Source organism: Zosterops lateralis (genome assembly GCF_965231275.1).
Source record: "Zosterops lateralis genome assembly, contig: SUPER_6_unloc_1, whole genome shotgun sequence".
Classification (NCBI taxonomy): Eukaryota; Metazoa; Chordata; class Aves; order Passeriformes; family Zosteropidae; genus Zosterops; species Zosterops lateralis.
In genome coordinates, this window is record NW_028154616.1 from 464,687 (window position 1) to 486,778 (window position 22,092).

The 22,092-nt window shown below is 37.4% G+C and overlaps 1 protein-coding gene across 1 annotated transcript; it reads right to left on the bottom strand.

Moving 5' to 3' along the window:
• Positions 1-2,070: 2,070 nt before the first annotated feature.
• On the bottom strand, positions 2,071-20,667 carry CCDC34 (coiled-coil domain containing 34; the record flags this gene model as incomplete). The annotated part of the gene is made up of 6 exons (XM_083885334.1): positions 2,071-2,546; positions 3,720-3,861; positions 4,306-4,464; positions 14,302-14,409; positions 16,716-16,848; positions 20,483-20,667. The coding sequence occupies 6 exons, from the start codon at positions 20,665-20,667 to the stop codon at positions 2,332-2,334; spliced, it is 942 nt and encodes a 313-aa protein (XP_083741460.1). The 3' UTR covers positions 2,071-2,331.
• Positions 20,668-22,092: the final 1,425 nt, after the last annotated feature.

The window sequence follows — 22,092 nt, forward strand, 5'->3', positions numbered from 1 at the left end:
TCACTCCTGCTTCACCCTCACCTCTGCTCTCTCAGACTGCTGAATCCAGAACCACTGAGAGCTCGCAACCACCTGAACCAGTCTCTGCCTGACCAGGGAGGACTCGTTGGCCTCTCACCAACTCATGAGCTGCAAGATCAATTCGTTTGTAAGACAGCTGGTTTGGCCCTTCTTACAGCAAGCTGGAAGACCCAGAAGCAACCAGAAGACAGGTTTGGAGGACTAGCCCAGCGCTTAACCTGTTGCTGCCACAGTACAGGGGTAGTAATGTTGATGATATAACACGAGCATTGCAATATGCACATATCCAGGCGCAAAGTCGTTTAGAAAGAATAGCACGGTGTCACATAATTTTAGCTGTCACCCAGTAGTGACAGTTGTTTGCTTACATTGTAAGGTACAAACTACTTGTAGAATTGCACATGTTGTTGGCATTGTATGTTATCGTTGCTTTTGTGAGATTTGCAGATCATTTACTCCATTTGCATTTATTAGAGAACAACTAGGACCCGACGTTCTCCAACAGCATCTTTCTGGTCCTCCAGAAAGACGGGAATTTGATTTACCAGGATTTTGAGTAGAATCCACAGCCCAATGTGCTTTAGCTAGTACTATATATCATCAAACAAAAGATAATTTAATTGTTGAACTGTGGGATCGGCCAGCTGTAATTAAAACAAGATGTGGAAAATTCAAACATTAGCTCTTCTATGGCTGTGGATTCTTGGCAAAGGAGAGGTGGTGGCGATGCCACCCTTCCCAGAACATGTGTGGCTTACACTTGCTCAAGCCTTAAATGAATCTACATTGTGCCTATCTGTGACTTCCCTCAGTGATCCTTTCCAGACTTGTTTAATTTCCATACCTTTGGGAAAAAGTGAATGGGATGCCTTATATAATAAAACAATGCACATGGATTGTGTTGCTCCAGGTTGAATTGAGCCGGTATGGTGGTGCAAAGATGCATATCGCAAAAAGAATAACAGGCCAGCTGAGTAGTACTTTGCTTACGATAGATGGTTAAAGAGTAAATAAGGTTTCTGACTTTTTTACCCTTTCCCTACTGCCCCAGGAATTGGATATTTTTGGATCCATGCAGGCCTTTGCATGCTGCTTTTTAAATCACACCATTGGGCCTTTTGCTAACCAAAAATTTGGCCTTGATGTTTCAGGCACAGGAATCTATGTCTCAACTTCCATCAGATGCTGCAACCTTTTAATCAACTTTGTGGCCCTTCACTGACCTTGCTCCAGAACATCAACATCAGTCTTTTACTGGAATGCCCAGAATTGGACATAGCACTCCAAATGTGGTCCCAAAGAGTTATGGTACAAGAGATGGACTGCTTCCCTTTGTTGGGCAATGCTCTTCCTCATGCATCCCTGGAGGCTGCTGGCTGCACTTGCTGTATTCATCATCTATCTAGGCAACTGAGGTGAGGCTGACTACTGGCTTGTAGTTCTGCATATATACCCTTCTTGAAGACTGGGTTGACATTCACTTTATTCCAGATCACAGGAACTTCCCCTTATCACCAGATCTCTCAAAGGTAATTGAGCATATCCTTACAATGACATTTGACACTTCCTCAGCATTCTCATGTGCACCCTACCAAATACCACACACTCGTGTGTATGTCAGTAATGTATGTCATTACTGGTTCCAATCTTCACATCCTTGACCAGTTCTCCCTGGTTTGTACCTATCAGGTCCAGCAAAAAGCCTGTGTTTCCCTAAAGAGCCTGCATCCATTTGTTGCAGTACTCCAGCAATGTAAGCTATCCCACTATACTTCAGTAATCCCAGGGACATGATAACCCTGAAACTGATGCAGACCTTGAATTCCTTCTGCATTAAGCCAAGAATTGTTTTAAAATTTGATATAAATAGCATCTTTAAAATAACCCAGTTATTTGTTTTTATTATATACATATATTATCTATATACATAATTATATTTATTTTATATATTATTATTATAACCTAGTTATTTAGTAATTTTAGCCAGTTTACCAAAAGAATAATTACATATACAAAATAACTCCTTCAACAAAAAGAGAGGAAAGGAAGTAACAATCCTGTACATTTTATTGGCCTTGAGGTACAGTCCCATTACAATTTATCTTTTCCTTTTTTTTTTTTAAACCAAAATGCAATATAGAAAAAACATTAAAAACTTGATTGGTCAACTAGCAGTAAACACAAAACCTGCTCACAAAAGTGGAAATAAAAAAAGTAAGGCACAAGGCAATCTGCTTTGGACATATAACTACACAGAACTTCACATTTATGGCCCAATTGGCTCAAGATTTTAGGAATGTTTTTTCTGGACTATAACTTCTTCCTGCACAGGGATCCAACACAAGGGTTACTCCTGGGCTCAGAAATCACCATTGGTAAAGATGCACGCGGCTGACAAGTTATAGGTCTCTTACTCTTCTTCATGGTAAGAACATTGTCTTCCTTTGGGGGAGGCACATGTACTGGTTTCCAAGGAATGGGGTTACAATATGCTGGAGCTGGATACAAATTTCTATCAGCACTCCCTAAAACATTTAGAAAAAAGACATAACTAAGAAGGAATATTTACACTACAAGCTTTCCAATGCAAGCAGTTATAGTAACTATCTGGACTAAACACAACACAATGTCTTCAGAGAAAGACAGCACAGGCACATCACATAATTTAAGTCATTCAAAGTAATACATATTCTATCTTTTTGGTTTTTAAACAGTAATTGGTATATGCTTCACTTCTACTTAAAATAATAATGAGATTGAATGCTCAGTCCTTTGTGTTCTTAAAAACTGTCAATGCCTACAAATTGGCTACTTTATTTTACCCAACCACATGATGGATACTTCAAAGCTTGTAATACATTAGTCAGTAGACAAATATTTTTCAAAAATCATTTAAATAAATGATTGCAGCTGTCAGTATGAAATGCAGGTCCAACCAAAACATGACAGCAAGGTATATCACTGTTTACAAATAAATATAAGCAGAAGAGTAAAGGTTGTTCACCTGTTTACGTGTTTCACACGTTTCTTAAATATTCAGAGACCAGAATTTTGGTCTCGAAATTATTTCTGTTGCAAAGTCAAATAGAAGCAATTATTTTTGTTGCATAGAAAAATAACATGTTTTCAAACAAAAAAAAGGAATAGGATTACAGAAGCCAAGGAGGTGCGATGCAGGTGAAAAGCAAAACAGAAAGGAAATTTTAGCTCAGCATACAGGTTGATGCCCCGTCTCCTTTTTCAGACAGGACTTCTGTCAGCTTCTAATTGCTCATGTGTCCCAACATCTGCCTCTTTTCTAAGGGGGATTCAGATGTGCTAAGGTGACACACACCTTCTGTAACACAAAACCTAACTTTACAAGGATGCTGACTTAACTAATTTGCTTCACAAGATGCAGTGATTTGCTCTAGTGATTCCTATGCCTGGTAAGAAAAATCAGATAAAATTATAATTTGGTATGCCACATAATTATCTCAAATAATCTTATTTTTCTCTCAAATTAAAAAAAAAAGCTAAGGAAAATACACAAAAGGTCTCAATCTGTTTCCCTGACTTATACCATAGTATAAGTAATAATTCCTATGTGCCAAAATACTAGATGAATATCTTAAACAGCATTCACTGGACATTAAAATATTAGAAGGAAGGAACCACCAACTGAAGTCACTACATATTTGTGTACTATACATACAAACCTGAAGACTTCCCATGTGGGAAACCATAACCATTTAAAGCAGGTTGTGGTTTATTTCTAGAATTTTGCAGCCACTCCTTAAAGATCTTCTCTGATCTTGTTCTCTTTTCCAGTAGTTCAGCCTCCCGCTCTTTTTCTTTTTCCTAAAAATAAAAAATACTAAGGTACTCCTAGACAAAGCCCTGTACAATATACTCAAAATAGTAAATAATTTTTTGCAGATTTCCAGACTGCTGAATACATTTCAAATATTTCTTCAAATACAAGCACCTTTTCCTAACAATGGAAATTTTTTGTTTTAAGTCTGAAAAAAAACCAACAACCAACCCCCAACCTCCACATTGCTTCCTGGAAAAAATTGTTTCCCTGAGAAAAAAATCAAAGGCTATTAACAAAGTGTGTTAATATACACCTTACTTTGCTGGCCATACCACAGTGTCTTGAATGCATTAACATGGCAACTCCTGAAAGATTTTTCTTCATGTACAATACTGCCATTTGATGTCAGCATATTCAATGTAAGATTTGAATATATCAAATCTTAATCTGTAATAAATTACAGATTAAGTAACTCAGTTCATTAATACCTTCTCTTTTTTCTTCTTTTCTGCCTCTTCAGCTCTCTTCTTCGTTAACCATTCTTTATACTTTATGTCAGCCTTTTCTTGTAACTGCATTTTTTCTAGTTCCCTTGTGACTTTTTCCACCATTTCTTTGCTCAGCTTTCGTTTCCTTTCTCTTCTTTCCTATGTGAAACATGTCAAAGAAACAGAACAAAAGTTTTTCAATGACCAATTCTTTTGAGGAATACAGTTAATTTTATTACACAATTATAAAGAAAATTATCATATACCTCAAAACATACACGATATTGTAAGCTCTCTGAAGTGAGAGCGTATTCACCACTAGATTCCAGGTATGAGAGACATAAATTTGTCAAAAAAGATGATAAAAATTTTACTTTCAGGTCTCTTCAGATTTACTACTCTTCTATTTATTCAGAGATTTTTTTTAAACACTTCAGACACATCTTAATATTTCTGGGAATGAAATACACATTGCAATTCTCAACAATGGTGTGTTAGCTTTACTTGCCAGTGAATCTAGAGCAAACTACAGCTGCAAATGGAAGTCAGGTAAACTGCCCCCTTCTAAGAGTCATTGAGACATGCAGATTGTTCAGCATACTTAAGCATAAATTAATAGAAAAAAAAGTTTACACAAAAATCTAGTTCATGTTTTGTGGTATTCTTTTAAGTTTTTTTATACTCTCTAGCTTATTCACATGGGAACTACTTCAATAAATCAATCCACACATTTCTCCTGTTCAAATTATGAAAGGGAAAAATGAGAAAACGTTTTAGGGTAGGCAAAATGGTAACCTGAGTGTGGAAATTGCTGCCTGTATGATTTTCAAGACAGAATACACCAGAGGTATTGTTCACTTCTACATCTTTTCAGCGTGTGTGTATCCAACAGTTATGTTCTGAGGATTTTTCTCTAAGCAAAGAACTATGTGTCCATTGGCCTTTTCTTGATCTGGAGAGTCATTTGAAGAGTAACAATAGCTCTCATTTCTGTTCCTTGTAACCTTTATGAAGTGCTTGGAATCTACTCATTTGATACTATTTCTGCTTTACTCACTTAGCTCTGAAGCAACTACATATACGCACAGAAGCAATAATCTACCAGACAAGCTGTACGCATGACTTGGAGGAGAGGCACAAGACTTAAGACCAGTTTCCCCTTAACAGAAAAGAGCTGTTGAAAAAATATGCTGCTTTTCTTTTAAGAAATCTTCTACTTATACACTTCCCTGCACACTCCTCTTGAACAAAGGAGATAAGTAATTTAGCAGAAACTTATACTGACTCAGAATTATTACAGTTGGCAGTATGGATATCAAGTGTCTAGAGCTACAGCTGCAAAGTATAATCAATAAATGAAATATGGGAAAAACACATTCACAAGAAAACCAGGAATATACTCCTATTCTCATTTTGCCATTATATACCACCATTTTTCCCATTAAAAGAACAAAAAGGCAGAAAACTAGAGCTCTCCCCATGTGCCCCTGCCCCACCTTTTTCCCAGGTTTACTGCACTTATGGAAGTCCAATTATGCGTTATGAAGGAGAAACCATAATACTGCAGCTGGGGACCACCACAATTCCTTCAGTCTGGTCTAAAACAGGGTATCTGCTGGTTCAGTGCTTGTCTCCCCCACACCAAAACTACCAACAATCCAATAAAGTAGCGCATAGAGAATAAAAACTTCAGCATATATTGCTCTGCAACACCCTTACCTCATTTCTGCCAGGAAAGAAGCCAGTTTACAGAACTGCTGGAATTAGTATATCCTGTTCTGTTTGCCAACACCGGAAGCATTACTATAATTTTAACATCAGCAGCTGTACTAGGCACTGTGAGATGTCCCCCCAGTGCACCCCACCCACCTCCTTTTATGAGCTATGCAAAGATTAGCTCTCTCTACCATAATCTCCAAGGTGGATGTTTCTTCACCTAAAGTCACAAGGACACTTTCAGTAGTACTGCTCTGGTATACTCTTCTAAAATATTTTTATTTGACAACAGACTTCTTTGTATACACAATGCACACAATTTCACAAAACAATTGCAAGTAACTTTTTAGCTATTTTTCTAGCTATTTTCTCCTTGATTTTTTGTTATTTGGTGGGTTTTTTTCCATTTCACTTCTAATACATTCTAGCAAACATCAACTTAATCTGTTTTGTATTCATATTCATTCAAATATGAATACACTCCAATTTCAATGTATATTCTGGAATGTAAAACTGAACAGAATTATAAAACAATTGGTCTTATTAATATGACTTCACAACAGTGAGGCCTGTACGTGTGATAAAACTATTTACAACCAAGACTAATGAAAAAAAATACATTTCATTCTGGGAACTAAAAAAAGTTGAGATTCTGAAAAGTTTTTATGCTAATGAAGCATGGAAACAAGATCTTTCTTAACATGAAACAAACGCTTCCATATTTTAAAATGTTGAAAAGAAAAAATAATGTATTTTTGGCAAATTATTCAAACATCAACTTCCTGAAAAAAAAAAACAAATAACCAATTCCCCTCCTTATTCATCTAAAATTCATCTCAATCTCTTTTATTCAGAGCTGTTTTTCTGTCTCTTCATTACTAAATACTCCCCAAATGTGCCAACAACTCCAATTTTGAGAAAATGGTTCTCTGCGACACATAAAAAGTATTAATGTAGATGAGAGATATAGGTGAAATCAGCGATTTAAACTATGGGAGAAGGTGGCTTTTGCACATTTTGTTGTTTGCTGACTTACCTCTGATGTACATGAAACTGAGTTACAAAACTAAGGATCATCCAAAACTACAGTCCTTAGCTAAGGGTCTTATAGTATAAAAGACATGAAAATAAATATAGGAGAAAACTGAAAAAAAAAAAGGCTACTTCCATACCTAGGGGAATGGTTCCATAATCGAAAACCATTATGAGCAGAAAATAGACCAAAAATTTTTCTAAATACAATAAAAGAAAGACAAGGAAGCTTCTTAAATTATATATCTTAAATCACAATACTTAGATGAGTTTAGCTACTATCTAGGCTGACTCAAAGTTAAATTAGGTCCTGTGTAAACAATAACATGCCATACATACTACCAAGAAAGCCACAACTATTGCTAAGTTTTACTTCCAGTGAGACATCCTTAAGACAGGGAGATTCCATGCAGAATTGCAGACTTTACACTGTCTAGAAATTTTTCTGCTCTCACAATAAGAACAGATTTTACTTCATGAAGTTAGAGTACACCACACTTCCAGCTGCTTTATTAACCTGTTGCATGTCAAACTTCTGCCATCCTGACCATCCCAGCTTTTCTCCCATCCTCATTACAAAAGTCTATCAAAAATGCCATGAATGTGCATATTAATGTAAATGTTCCTCACTCCTTCTTTTACGCTCCTTCCATGTGTATCTGAGGGAAGAAATTATTTGTTTATGCTTGGTGTTGTTTTAGATTGGGTTTTAAAAATTCTCTTTGATCTTGTGTTCCAAACAGCCACAATCTGTTCACTAAACCACTAGTCAATTTACATACACTAAAATATGGTTGTGGGTATTATATAAATTAAGGTATTGATTATAAAACATCCAATTACTCATCGGAAGAAAGGCTTGTTCTCCTGCCACCCTACCCAAGCACATAATTAAGGAGAAAGGATACAAATCTACCCTGAAGGTTCCATGCTCTGTGCTGTGATTCTACCAAGTATCAGAACGAAATGAAGTCTGGATTAGGTCGGTACTTGGGAATCCCCACCCAACACAAACACCTGTCCCACAAAGCAGTGATGGTGCCTCTCACTGAGTCAGTACCAACTACTAACTTGTCAAGAAAAAACAGATCTACATGTATGTGGGGAATGGTCAAAGGATTTTAAAATTTGAAGAAGCGTCCCACTTCCTTCCTGACAGAAGGTAGAAATATTAAATAATTTTCCATGCAGGAAAAAAAAAAACAACCCTAATTGCTTTTGAAACAGAGGAACTGTTCCAACTGGAAGAAAATTACTAAAATATGTATTTCTGTATTTTCACATCAATGACTAAATGAGAGGCTGGAATGTGTAAAGTGCAGAGGTGCTTTCTGTTCTGCATTTTCTATGTAGACTGTCACTGAGTAGAAATATTTCCAGAAACTAATGATGTGATTCATATTTTTAAGATACTTCTCAAAGCAATCCTTTCTATCTTATGGCCTGCAGAATGTGACAACATTTTTTTTTCCACAGATAAATGTTCTACTTCACAGCTGTTTGCTGACAGCTAGCATATTCTAGCATCAGTTAATGCTGACTGATGGAAAAATATAGGAAAAACCCACATTGCCAACATCAGAACACACATGCAAATTTACTTGTTTGTCCTCATATAATCATGGACATCAAACACTTTCAGCATCTGGGTCATTCAAACAACTGTAATTACTTTCCAATTTTGCCTTCTACCACAACTCAGTGACCAAGCCTAGCCCACACAGATACTTTAATTTATGTCTCTAGAATTTCCATGTGAAAAAAACCAAGAGGCTAGAAAGGAGGTCAACAAAGGTCTGAGCTGCAGATGTCTCTCGAGAAGCTGGTTTATATCAATTTACTGCTGAAGTTCACACAAAGTCAGTGCGGACCCTGCTGCAGTCCGGGAACTGGAGAATTACTGGATCTTTCTCCCACACTGTGTTCATTTCTTGTGGGGACTCAATGTATGTGACAAGCATAAAGTTTTAATGTACTTGGTTCCTGGAACACTCTTGCGATCTTCAAAAGAATGTGGACTCCACAAATGCTGCTGAAATACATGAGCACTCATATTCACCTGTCACACTGACCTCCTCTTCCAAAACTCTGTCTAAAACTCATTCTAAACTCACCATGAGAAATTAGTTCATTCTACTTTACAGAAATCTAAAGGTAATTAAGATTCAGGTACAACCTAGAATTATAATCATGGCATTGGTCATCACAGAAAAATTCTGTGTAAAGACTTTTCAGGTCCAGAGAGTAAAAGACCCACAATATGAAAAAATTAAAAAAAAAATCCTTAAGAAATTAAGCCCAGACTCACAAAAAAAATTAGATACGTAAAGACAGACTTAGGTATTTAGGTATGTAAACAGAAGATTTCAATTCTTAAATGCAGTTGGTTCGCATGACTGGAAAGCATTTCTACTAGAAGCTTCCCTCACATCATACTTCTTCAATTTTTAAAAAAGTGGACATCTTAGCATCTCTTTCAAGTCTAAACTGACATCAGGTCTACATTAGCAACCAGTGCTTTGACTCAACAACTGTTCAGCTGTAAGAACATTAACCTAAAACAGGGAAGATCTGGACTTCATTACATTTCTGCCAGAGGAGATTTCAACATGTCCCCAAGCTGCAGGCTGGGATAACAGGATTCTCCACTACTTCTGTGGTAGTGGTACCATGCCTCACAAAATAATTAACAACTCATTGGATGAAAGAAAGAGCATGAGCAAGTACAGCTTTTGAACTTGAAAGTCATGCTTAAGCTATTGAACAATCTGTGCTCTGTATTAATCATGATAAGATAAAATACGCATTAAACAAAAAGCCTTTGGTGTAAGAGTTGGCATCTAGGTGACTCTTCCAGGAGGAATCAGCACACCAAAAAGGGAAGTCTGCTTCAAGAACACTGTCATTCATTACTATACAGTGTATTGGTTCTAGGCTTTCATACATGTCTTACTGTTTTTTGTTTCTCATAAAGACGACTAACAGCCAACAGCACAGTAGATAATAAGAACAAAATTTTCAATGAAAAAGCATTCAAACAGAAGTTTTTCATCCTGTACCTAGTTTTCATTAAAAATTATATTTTTCAGTAAGTAAAGGGACTTACTGAAAAAAAAAGAACAATAAAAACCATTGAACATCCAAATTCTATTTTTAATGCTTGCTTGGACATATTTACTTTTAAGGAAAAAAAAAAAAAAAGAGAAAAGAAATGCAGCCTTATTCTCCATTCAACAATGCAGAAAGTATTAAAAATGTTATGGTAAATTTTAGATTGGTATTAGAATAATTGATTTTTCCACTGCAAAAATTGTAACTTCACTACTTGTGCTCTTACAATTTTGCTAGGTATCACATTATTACAGCATAAAGAATTACATGCAAAGACTAAATACAAGGATTACAGAATTTCAGAATTACAGTTACTTTGGGATTCAAGTATTCCTCTGGGGATTTCTGTTATTGTTGCTAACATATACATAACACACGTAGTGAGTTTTGGTTTGGATAGAGTTAATTTTCTTCACAGCAGCTTCTGTTGTGCTGTGTTTGGATTTCTGAACAAAATAGCATTTGTTGATAACAAAACAAGTTATCACTAAGCAGTGCCTACAAAGCTTCAAGATCTTTTCTGCTTCTCACCCCATCCCACCCCACTGGTGCATAGTCTGGGGGTGCACAGAGAGCTGGGAGGGGGCACAGCCAGGACAACTGACACCATTCAACCCAAGGGATCTCTCAGACCAAACTGCTCAGCAATAAATGCTGGTGGGAGCAAGTGAGGGGCTATGTGGGGGTCTCAGCTTCCTCCTGGGGCTAACCCACAACAATATATAAACATTTATATGTACACACATATATAGGAATTGAATACTCTAGATATTTCTAAGTTCATGTTCTATTGACACTGTAAAAATGAAGCAGCTTTGCAGAGTCAGTAAAGATGGATTAAATATGATTTGAAGATACCATATTAGATTGTAGAAGGTAGAGGGCAGTGCATCAGAGATGGTTTTTTTTAAATGCAATCAACAATCAATGCTGTGGTCATCATCCCTGATCTTTAATCCTATATATTTTTTTCAGCAACAATTCATAAGAGGTTCTGACTGTGATGACAATGTTGAAGAATTAAACAGTCATGGAAGTTTACAAGCTTTTGACAGTTTATGCATTCACAGTGCATTTCTCTAAAGCCTTTCACACTTTGATTTAAAATCAGTACTTTGATTTAATCAGTAATTTCACAATTGCAGGTACCTTACTAAAGTGTTCAATCCCACATCTGATGATACAAATGAAAGAGACTTCACATTACAGGATCAGAAATTCCAATAAAACAGGAACTGAACACCGAATTTACTTGCTCAGCATTTCTAACCATAACCACTTCATTTTTATCAATAAATCTAACAGTAACTCAGAAATAAAAGCTTCAGTTACATAGAAAATCATGTTAAGTTCATTTTTCTTCAGGCATCAAAAGCATGCTTAGAGTTATTTTAAAGTTAAAATATTTAAATTGATACTTGCTTAAAAGTCAACAGGCAATTTACTGTTTGCCCACAAATGGCTCAACTTTAAGAGGGAGAGAAAGTAAGACTCTTTTTGTTCAGGAGAGATCCAGTATCTTACTGAAAATTTTAAAGGCATTATTAGGTCCAAGACAGTACCTAAAAATTGATTTTATTAAGCTTTTAATTCCTAGTGAGCTGAAATATTTTGCCATGAACAATTATTTGTATAAACATATTTTATGGCTTAGAATGTTCTTTGATGGCTCATCCTTCAAAGTATTACTTCTAGTTCATTTACAGCCTTTAAGAACCACAAAAGCTATTTGCATAGAAGAATACTAAAGAGCCAGGATTCCTTTACTTTCAAAAATAGTTTCTGCAAAGTGATTAGAAGAATAAGAAAACCATAATAGCATATAGTTTTTAATCTATATCAAATAATTAAAAAAAAACAATAGTGAACAAAAACAGTATTTAAGCTTTGCTTCCTAACCTCATCCTAAAGGACTATACTTAACAGCTGGAGAGAGCATCACGACTAAAACTGCCATGCAAAAATACTGGCTTGACATACAGAAAACCAGAATTCTTTTACACATATACAAACATTTTACTTCTGACATAAATGTGTCTCTCACATTCACAGTACAAAGACTCTTCCAGCAGTGTCTCCTGGTGCTAGGTGCTCAAGATGAAGGAAGAAGTTTCATGTATGCTCAAGTGTGCCTTACTTTTTTATCACTACAGTATTGAGCAAAAGAAAAGGATATAGACTTGTGGAGATTACAGAGATTAGATCCCTGGAAGTACTGCCTCTTGCCAAATAAAGCATTTTCTACACTCTACCCCCAGGGCTCAGAATCATTGACTGAGTTTCAAAAAAGGTGAGTGCTTAATGCAAATTGCAGTAAAAAATACTGCAAGTTTTGCCTCAAGAAGCACCTTTTGATACTTCTATGAGGAAATGAAGTGTTTTCCAAACAGGACATATCTATGCACTCCCCAAGAAAACTACATCAACTGTCAGTGCTCATGACTCTTACCTCAACCATAGCTGAAATCTTGATGCATCTTAGTCACTGAATTGACATATTTATCCCTCAGTCTGTGTCTAGATCCACAAATAATCTTGCGGAAATTTGGAAGTGGGACAGTCTATGCAGCACAAATGCTGATATCCTGTGGACAGCTGAACTTTTAAGTTCAGTTTATCCTTGATTTGAGTGTGGTGTATAGGAAAGACTAGCCAATGAATCATCTGATTTAAATGAAAATCAGTTTACTTTTCTAAACACTCAGGACATGCTCTAAGGATGACCCTATGCTTCCAAAATACAATATGATAAAGTCCAGACACGAGTATGTTTTTTCTCCTGTCCTCTAAGCTGATGTGATTACCATAAAAAAGACCTTCTAATCCCGCTGACAACAGAACATAAATTGTTAACCAGTAAATCCACAAAGTTCCAAGGAAAACCCAAATAAGCAGAAATTTATGGAAGTTAAAGGAAGTGGTAGGGGTGATGAGGAGACAGAAGTAAAACTTCTGCTTTTGAACTGGAACTATCTTAAGAGGCAGACCAACTCCTTCAAGCCAATGAATAGCTACAGACATCCAGAATTTAATTTTCATTTAAATTTCATTTTGGAAGAGGAAAATGGAATTGTATGTGCTGAATAATAAATCTACTTTTTCCTGTGTACTTTAATTAGTAATATAAATCATAAGAAATTAATAGAGCAGGATAGGTTCTGCAGAGGGTTTTTGCCAATTATCTAACCAGCATTAAGACTAAGATTAATTAGGTGAGATCTAAATACATGTTATTCTAGTGGTTCAAGGCTGAATCTGAAGGAGTTCTAAAATCATGAAAACAAATGCCCATCCAACCAGCTAGTGCTGTTGTGATATTTTTAGTGAATTAGTGAATTTTCATCTGATTTTATTCAGAAACAGAAGTACAGAACAGTAAACAACCGGTATTGCTACAGACCCTAAGAGGATGAGCACATACACCCATGAACTACCAGGGGCCAAGCACGCCCTGGTCTCCCACGTGTTCCCATTTCTGTTATCCAGTGCTCACTTGGTGTGACAGAGCTGTTACAGAGCCCCACTAAGATCACGATTCTGTGTTTCTGACTCTGGACTCAGGTATCCCCTCAAGAGAACTTAAACTTTTGATCCCGCCCAGAAATTAGTTACTGACTGAAGGAATTCCCAGTTACTAACTGTGGTCTACTGAGAATTCCTTTAATCTGGCCCCATACCTCAATTATCCCTCCTAAACCATATCCTATAGTAAATACTCTTTTGCCTGTCCGTGGTGATATTTAACTAAATCCTTCTTCTGGAATCTATTTGGTGTACAAAACATCGCACACAGTCAGGATGTACACTTAACAATAATGTCTGGGCACTGAACCTGGGAAGTCTGGGTACATTAAAGACCAAAACCCCAGCTATAATCAGAAGAAGGCTACTGCACAAGATGTACACAATTGTCAGTTATCCGACTACTCAGAAAACAAACCCCTTTGTACCTTACAGGAAAAAAAAAATCAGTTTTAATAAAATGTTTAGCTGCTTTGGCATGTTTTTTGTAATTTTCAGTTAAAGCAGCCATTTACTCAGCAAACTGAAAACATGGATGTCCAAACAGACTGAGTAAATTTTACATAGACTTACTCAGGCATGTACTAGAGTATTTCCAGATGAAGCAATATTTACCTCTTCTCTCTTTTGTTTGACCCATTCCTTGTGTTTCTCTTCAGCTATCCTTTTTCTTCTTTCACATTCTTGATTTTGCTTCATTTTCTCAAGCTGTTTATTGATTTCCTAATTACAGAAAAAGTATACATTTCAAATCCATGATGACCATTTACAGCAATACTGGCAATAGTGCTGCAGTTAAAACAATGGAAGCATTAAATTTTGGTATTTTTCCTTCATTAAGATTTTGGAGAAGAATGGCAGTCAGCACAAAAATACTATGAAATGTAATCAATGAAAATGTATCATTTTTAGGATATTAATTGGAAATACATATTTTAATTAGGCTTTGGAAGCAATTAAATGTATCAAATCATCCTCTCAGTTTATTGAAATGTCTTTTTAGACAGCACACTCTTATAATTTGCAGCAGTAATTTCCTACAATATTTAAAATTTACACTATATACTGCCCTGCACTGTGGAAGGTATCAAAAGCTACATGAAATATTATTCATCTGTGATTTTTAGTACCAGAACTATTCGAACTCTAGGGCTTAACCCAAGGCTTACTAAACCCAAAATTGTTACAGATTCTAGCAAATTTTGAAACAGTTTTATTTTGAACATGACAGAAGACATTTCAAAGTATATTTATAGGACGCACAGTATATATGCAATCATTTGTATTTCTCCAGTGATGTTAATGAAGAAAAAACATAACTAAGGAGACAATTTGAGATGTCTGGCTTCTCCAACAGTAGCATGAACACAAAGTGCTAATTTTCAATGCAAATTCATACCTTCAAACACAGGCAGATGGAATTATTTCCATGAAACTGATTTTATGGTCTCCTACACGGCAGACAGTTTCAGAGAGAACTGCTTTTCTTACGACATTGAATTTCAGTTTAGTAGCACTTCAACAGAAACTTACAGAAAGCTCAAACACCCACAATACAGACATGGTTTGAAAATAAAGTTGTTGCTGTACTGAGGGGAAGTTACAGCAAATAACATCTCCTTTGAGTTCCAAGACACCTGCATTGCAGGGATCCCAATTTCTGCAAAAGCTGATGGCACTGTAAGCACCTTAGAAGACCCAACCTAATTCCACTCAAAGTGTTTATCCATTTTTTTTCTGACATTCAGGGCAGACCTGGTGCTAATGTCAGCAAAAGATCTGGGACTTCACAGTTGTTTCTCAGGATATCAGTTCAGAATACTTTTAATATCAAACATAGCAATAATTTTTAATAAAAATATCACATATTTTATTATCTTCTGGCATCTTACAAAAATGTTGATTATATTTTTCCTCCAAATATAAGCTTTTCATACAGATTTGCTGCAGTTTAACATTTAATATTTTCAAAATCTTACAAACTAGAAATGTTTACCTGTATGACTATTTTCTACATGGCTTTAAGTAATGTTTGTTCTAGGACTGTTCTTAATACTTAGTTGAGAGACATCTGCTAGCTTACATTGATATTATCAATCCAGAACATAAATGGAAGTCATGAAACATTTGGTGGATGTGGATTAACAGATCAAAGCATACTCCTCAAGTTTAACAAACTACTTTGGTGTACTGCTAACCTGTAAAATTCTGTTCCAGAACCTTCCAGTGGTAGATGTTTTATAAACAACATGAGGTAGCCCACATAAAACAGGTGTGTGCTATATCCACTTTACAGATAATCACAGAAAGGCTAGGAAAACATTCGAGGTCAAATAGTTTATCAGTAACTAAAGTGAAAAATCATCTAATTTTGATGTGATTGTTCTAGTCACTACCCAATACTTCCCATTTGATTTTCAACAACTGTATAATTTAACGAACTGCAACTACAAACAAAGTAATCAAGGAAAGATAGAGTGCTCTCACTTAATTGTGTCCCAGCCCTGGTTCTCAAGAACTGATCATCTGCAAGGGGGCAAAAGACAGAATGAGGAAAAAAATGCTGTAACAGGGATCCCTATCCTGGGAAAGGACACCAAAGAACTGTAAAATTATGTGCTAAGTGGGTAACACTGTGCATCAAAACTAAACAAGGAGCTTGGCATACTTACAATCACCAGACACCCCATTTTGTTCTACAACCTAAATGCAGGCATACATACCCATGATGAAAATCAAGGAAGTAATTATATAAATGTTTTAATCTTCTAACATCAAACCATTTCCTGACAGTTGGATAAACAAAGTATTATACAGCACCAGTTCAATGAAGCATAACATTTAGCAAAAAGAAAATGCACATAACATGAATCATTCCAGCACTGACAAACATAAACACTATGGAGATCTAAGACACTAAAAAACATCCCAACAAAAACATCTACTCATGTTTCTACAACCGAAGAAAACAAAATCCTGTGTTTGCTATCTTTATTAGACTTAGAATCAAAGTAACTGGATGTAACCACCTCTGCAACTCTAGCTTGTAAGCGGGCACGCAGCTCTTTCTCTTTGCCAATGAACCATTCTTCCCATGGTGAAAGGTTATCATTCAAAGGTGACACTTTTCTCCTCCCTGCTATTTCAGGGTGTTCAACCCTCCTGAATTAAAAAGAAGAAACATAAGAGAATATTATCTATAATGCACTTGATTGAAAAGTTAAAAACTGTTACTGTCTTGAAAAAGTACTTTTTTTTTATGGCATAATGTGATGATGACATACTTTTTCTACTTGCTTAGTAATCTCCCTAATGGATAAATGGCATCTATAATGCACCTCTGACCATCCCCCTTACATTCCACACTTTACTTACTAAATTCTAGCTTCTAGTGATTCTAAATCGTGGAACAGATCCAAACATTACCTTTTAGGAACTAAACAAAGAGAACACCCGTAACATCAAAGTGTCACTTCTCACATCTGGAAGCCGAGGAAAACCAGAGATTTAACATTAACATCCTATCCTTGGTCACAAGATACCCCCACGTATCAAGTGGTCCTCAGCAAAACCAAAGCAAAAGTGAGAATGTTATTTTCTTTGTTCAAGTTTTATACAAGTGGATTCTTGGTATCAAGCAACATCAGCGTTAAGAATCCATTCATTATGAATACATCCATTCAATCCAGTAAGTTTTCCACCTAGAAACACTTTCACAGAAAATGAGCTTAAGAAATAGAGCTAGCATACAAGACTTGATGGTATTATACAAGGTTCTATTAGACATTTAATAGGATATCTTACATAAGTCACTCATAACTTCCTGACTCATGAATAATGCAGCAATCCTAGCCTCAGGACAGAAAAATCTTTTATAATGTTCTATACCTGTACCATTTCATAAGTAACACAGTATATTAGGGACCAAGTCAGCAAAATTTGAAAATGTGCCAAGAGATTTCTTTAAAAGATTTCTTCTATCTGCCACAGAAATTTTTCTTGAGGACAAAGCAGTGAAACCAGACTTCATTTTACTATTTCATATGGATATACAGGCTCTGGCAATACCTACGTACATACATACTTCACTACAGGGAGGAATTCCATTTGCTGAATCTAAGCTACAGAAAAAGCATCCAATAAGCACATTATGTCAATGCTCCAGAAATCAACTTTTTAAATGTAAGATATCTGGATTTTATCAATATAAAAGTACAACATATTCATAGTACACAGCAGTACTGCAGTACTCAACGGCACAACATTTTCTGTACCAGTCATCTTTAGAATATATTTCTGTGGTAGAAAGCATTTGGGGACGTCAGTGCTGCGGAGTTTTATCCTCTTCTCTCTGTTGTTTTATCCATATGTGTTTGCACTAACAGGACTGTTAACGGATGAAGTCGGGGTAAATGATTTACACTGAAATCTACCTGAAACAGGTTTATTTCCCCAGACAAACCCACTTTTACAGTGTGAAATGAAGAATAACAGAACTGACAGGGACACCCCGACACACAGACAATGCAAGGACAGAAGCAGCACAGACCAAACACTCAAAAGCCCAGCACAGTCCAACACATTCTGCTGCACCCTAGGGCTTTTATGCAATAGCATTAATAAAGACCAAAAATTTAACATAGACAGCTTTTAAACACATACATATAATAAGAGATACCACTTAAGAATGCCTAATAACACATTTTGTAAGAAAATAAGTCTCTGAAAGTTTATTAAAGGATAAAATCATTATATATTCACATTCAGAAAAAAAACCCCATAACATTGTACAGACTTGACATTTTGGGCAGGGATACTTCCTCAATAAATTGTTTTGCTTTGCATGATTTGCATTATGGCACATAGTAGAACACGACTGACAAATTAAACCAACCTTAGAAAAAGTACTAGGAGAATGAATAAATTAGGAAAAATAATATTTATTATGTCTTTTTTTCTATCAGTACTCACAAAATTCAATCTGTCAACTTCACAAGAAAGTTATTCACAGTACTAGATTTAAAACTTACTGTAGACCAGTAAGAAGTAACAGAAAATTAAGTTTAAACAGAGGAAAACACAAGCTCAGTATTAAGACTTGTTAGGAGACACACTTCTCCAGTACTGTGTTCTAAAGCTTTCCGACAGCACCAGAACCCAGTCTTTCTTGCTGTGCATTGCAGCCACCAGTCACACTCTCCCTGGCACATCAACTATGCATTTTAAACTCCACAGACCTTGAATTTCACAGGACCATTTTCTGAAAATCTAGCAGTTATGAACTACTTCAAAGTAATTAAAATAATAGACTTCTTAAAATATCCCATTCTCAAGTGCACATTTATTTTGAAATAAGTATCTTAAATCAAACTGGACACATTTGGCATTAGACCTGAGGCCTGATTAATAGAAAACAGTGATTATCATTTGCCGTATATTCATAAGGTTACACCATCAAACATATCACTGGATCCACAACAAAAGTATGAAAATGCCTAACACCCCTAACAAGGCCTTGTTGTTACCCTTTCTCTTTTGCAAATTTTGCATTTCCCATATTGAGTATCTGCCTCCAGCTAATTTTTGTGTAGTTTTAAGAGGACAACAACAACAAAAAGATTCAGAGTCCATGGAGGGCTATACAAAAAGTGGTTTTATTATACTTCTGAGATCTTGGAAGCTATACACAGAAGCTGCTATAGGAACACTTGGTAGACACTTAGTACAACATAGCAGCAGTGTTACTCAGAGGCAGTGTCTGCATCAGCAAAGCATCTATTTTGCCCAGAGCCAACTCAGGCCCTAAAAGAGGCTGTCTCCAGCTGCATCTTACTGCTGCCTGAGAATACTGCAGCAACAGGCCCAAGAGTTGGGAGCTGTTACAAATAGCCTCTGAAGCTGCAACAACATGTTGTAGCTTGAAGAAACTGCAGTAGAACTTCAAGGTGCATGAACAAAATTGCTTATTGGGGAGTAGTATGGAGAGGTAACAGAAAAACTGAAACATAAACTGGCTGATCTCTTCACTCTGAAGCTTCTGACAACACTTGAACATTCTTTCCCTGGATTTTAAGTGTACTTTAAAAGAAACGCTTTTAAGTAAAGTTTAGTGTGGTCCATATTCCTTCACTGCGCTCCATGGAAATTTGAGAACCATGTGGAAACCTGCACCCCCATGAAGCTCTACAGTCCTTCCTTTACTCCACCGGCACTTTTAGCTCAGTTCAGCCTCGTTAGTTACATTCACCACCAGTTAATGCACAAGCCTGTGAAGTTTCTATCATGAAGTTGTATTCCAGAATAGAACAGGCTCTCCCTGCTCCTCCCTCTTCTGTTTTAAAGAGAAGAATAAGAATTACTTATTCTCCTGTCAAGCCGGCGAGATGCCAAGTAAAAAGAATGCGTATTATGCTCGCATATAATTAAAATAGAGTAGGATTATGCCACCGGAGCATGAGCAATACAAAACTGACTTTGAACCCAGTATATACACTACGCAAAACAGCCCTTCAATCCGCAAGCACTTTTAAATTAAGGTAGCAAAGACTGTAGCTTTCTATCAGGCTCACGTCAACTGCTTATAGATAATTTATGAGCCCATAAAAATACTCAGCTGAGTATTACCACTGAGAAGACTTTCCAAAAAAGGAACTACTAAGTGCTTAAAGCGCTTATCTATACAAACAAGCCTAGGTCTCAAGGTCTCCAGCCGACAGAAGCGAGTGCAGGGCCCCGGCTGGTGAACAAAGGGCAGCCCCGAGCCCTGCTCGAGCCCGGTCGCTGCCGCAGGGGTTACCTATCGCCAGGCGGGCTGCGGAAGGCCGCCACCCACTCCTCCTCCTCACAGCCCGGGGAGCTGGAGCGGGACGCGAGGGACAGCGGCGAGCCCTTGGAAGGGCTGAGGGGATCCTCGCCCTCAGCGGGCGGCGGGCTGAGGACCTCGGCCCCGTCGGTCCCGCGGCGCGGGGCGCCACCGCTCATGGCGGGGGCCAGCGGCGGTTACCGGCAGAGGCGGTCCCCGGCAGAGGCGGCTCGGCCCGCGCTCCCGGCGGCCCCGGCCCCGGCCCCGCCCCTGCCATGGCCGCCCGCCCGCCCCGCGCGCTCCCGCCCCGCCCCGCCCCGCGCGTCCGGTGCGGCCGGGGCCGAGCCAGCGCCTGGGGACAGACGTGGGGGAAAGACCGGGTGAGAACCGGCGGTCCCTGGTGCGCCGTGGGCCCGTGACTCGAGTCCTCCCAGCACATGGCATCTGACGGAGGCACCCTGGCCCAGGAGAGGCAGCAAGCCCGGGACTGCACGCCTGGCCCACGGCATTTCCAGGGCGATCACTAACATGCGTATACTAATCTGTAGGGACTCTTGACAGTTCTTCTTCCTTCCCTACCGTTTTTGCACACGTACCACTCCAGTAAACAGGAACGAGTAACCGCACCTGCAAGTGATAATCACAACACATTAGAAGAAGCCATCAACATTTTCGAACAGCCAAATCAAAATTTGTAATCCATACTTGCATTAAATTGCAAAATCCTATTTCAGTCCTCACAATTACTATCTTGTTTCTGATTCAAAGTTCTAAAGACGTGGTTTTCATACAACTCTGCCAGGAAAACGGTATCCTTTGCCTTCTCTATCAGTTCTCCATTGAGTCTACAACTACCTGCAATAAACAGGTCAGATTATATATCTATATATTTTTCTGTCCTTGTCTGCTACTACATTCTTTGTTGGCCTTCTGTTTGGGTTCCAAATCCCAGGAACACACAGTCCCCCTTCACTGCTTATGCTGACTCTATTCCCCTCTCTTTTAGCCAAATCTTAATCAGGATCAGCAACAGACATTTACATTACCAAAGCTTTTCGTTACCTAAAATTTCGTCAATCAAGGACATAACTGCTGATCAGCAACTGGTAATTTTTTTATAAAACTTTGAGTAATTTTGCTGTGGCTAAGCAGCAGCATTACTGATAGTAAGATGAGATGCAGAAGTTGGAAAATTATTGTAAATTTGGCTACTGTATTAATTGTTCTTGCAAAGATTCTTCAGGTTAGTTTAACAAGAAATGCATTTTTATTAGCAAGTTGAAAAGTAAGAAACAGTATTAAAAACGCTTTGTCTTAAGAAAGTCAGTTGTGACATCTGAGACAACTGACTTGCCATAAAAACTGAATTTCAGTAGCTGAATGATACAAAAAGGTCATCAGATCTACACACCCATTATGTGCACCTAGACACCACAAAAACAAGTACCATGAGGCAGGATCTATCTCAATGCCATCATTAACAGTCCTAAAAGATGCCCAAAATAATCACATTTGAAAATTTTAAGATGGGATGTTTGGTGCTTGGGCTGCAGACTGACAGGCACCCAAACCTGTAATTTCTCTGACAAACCCGCTGCATCTCT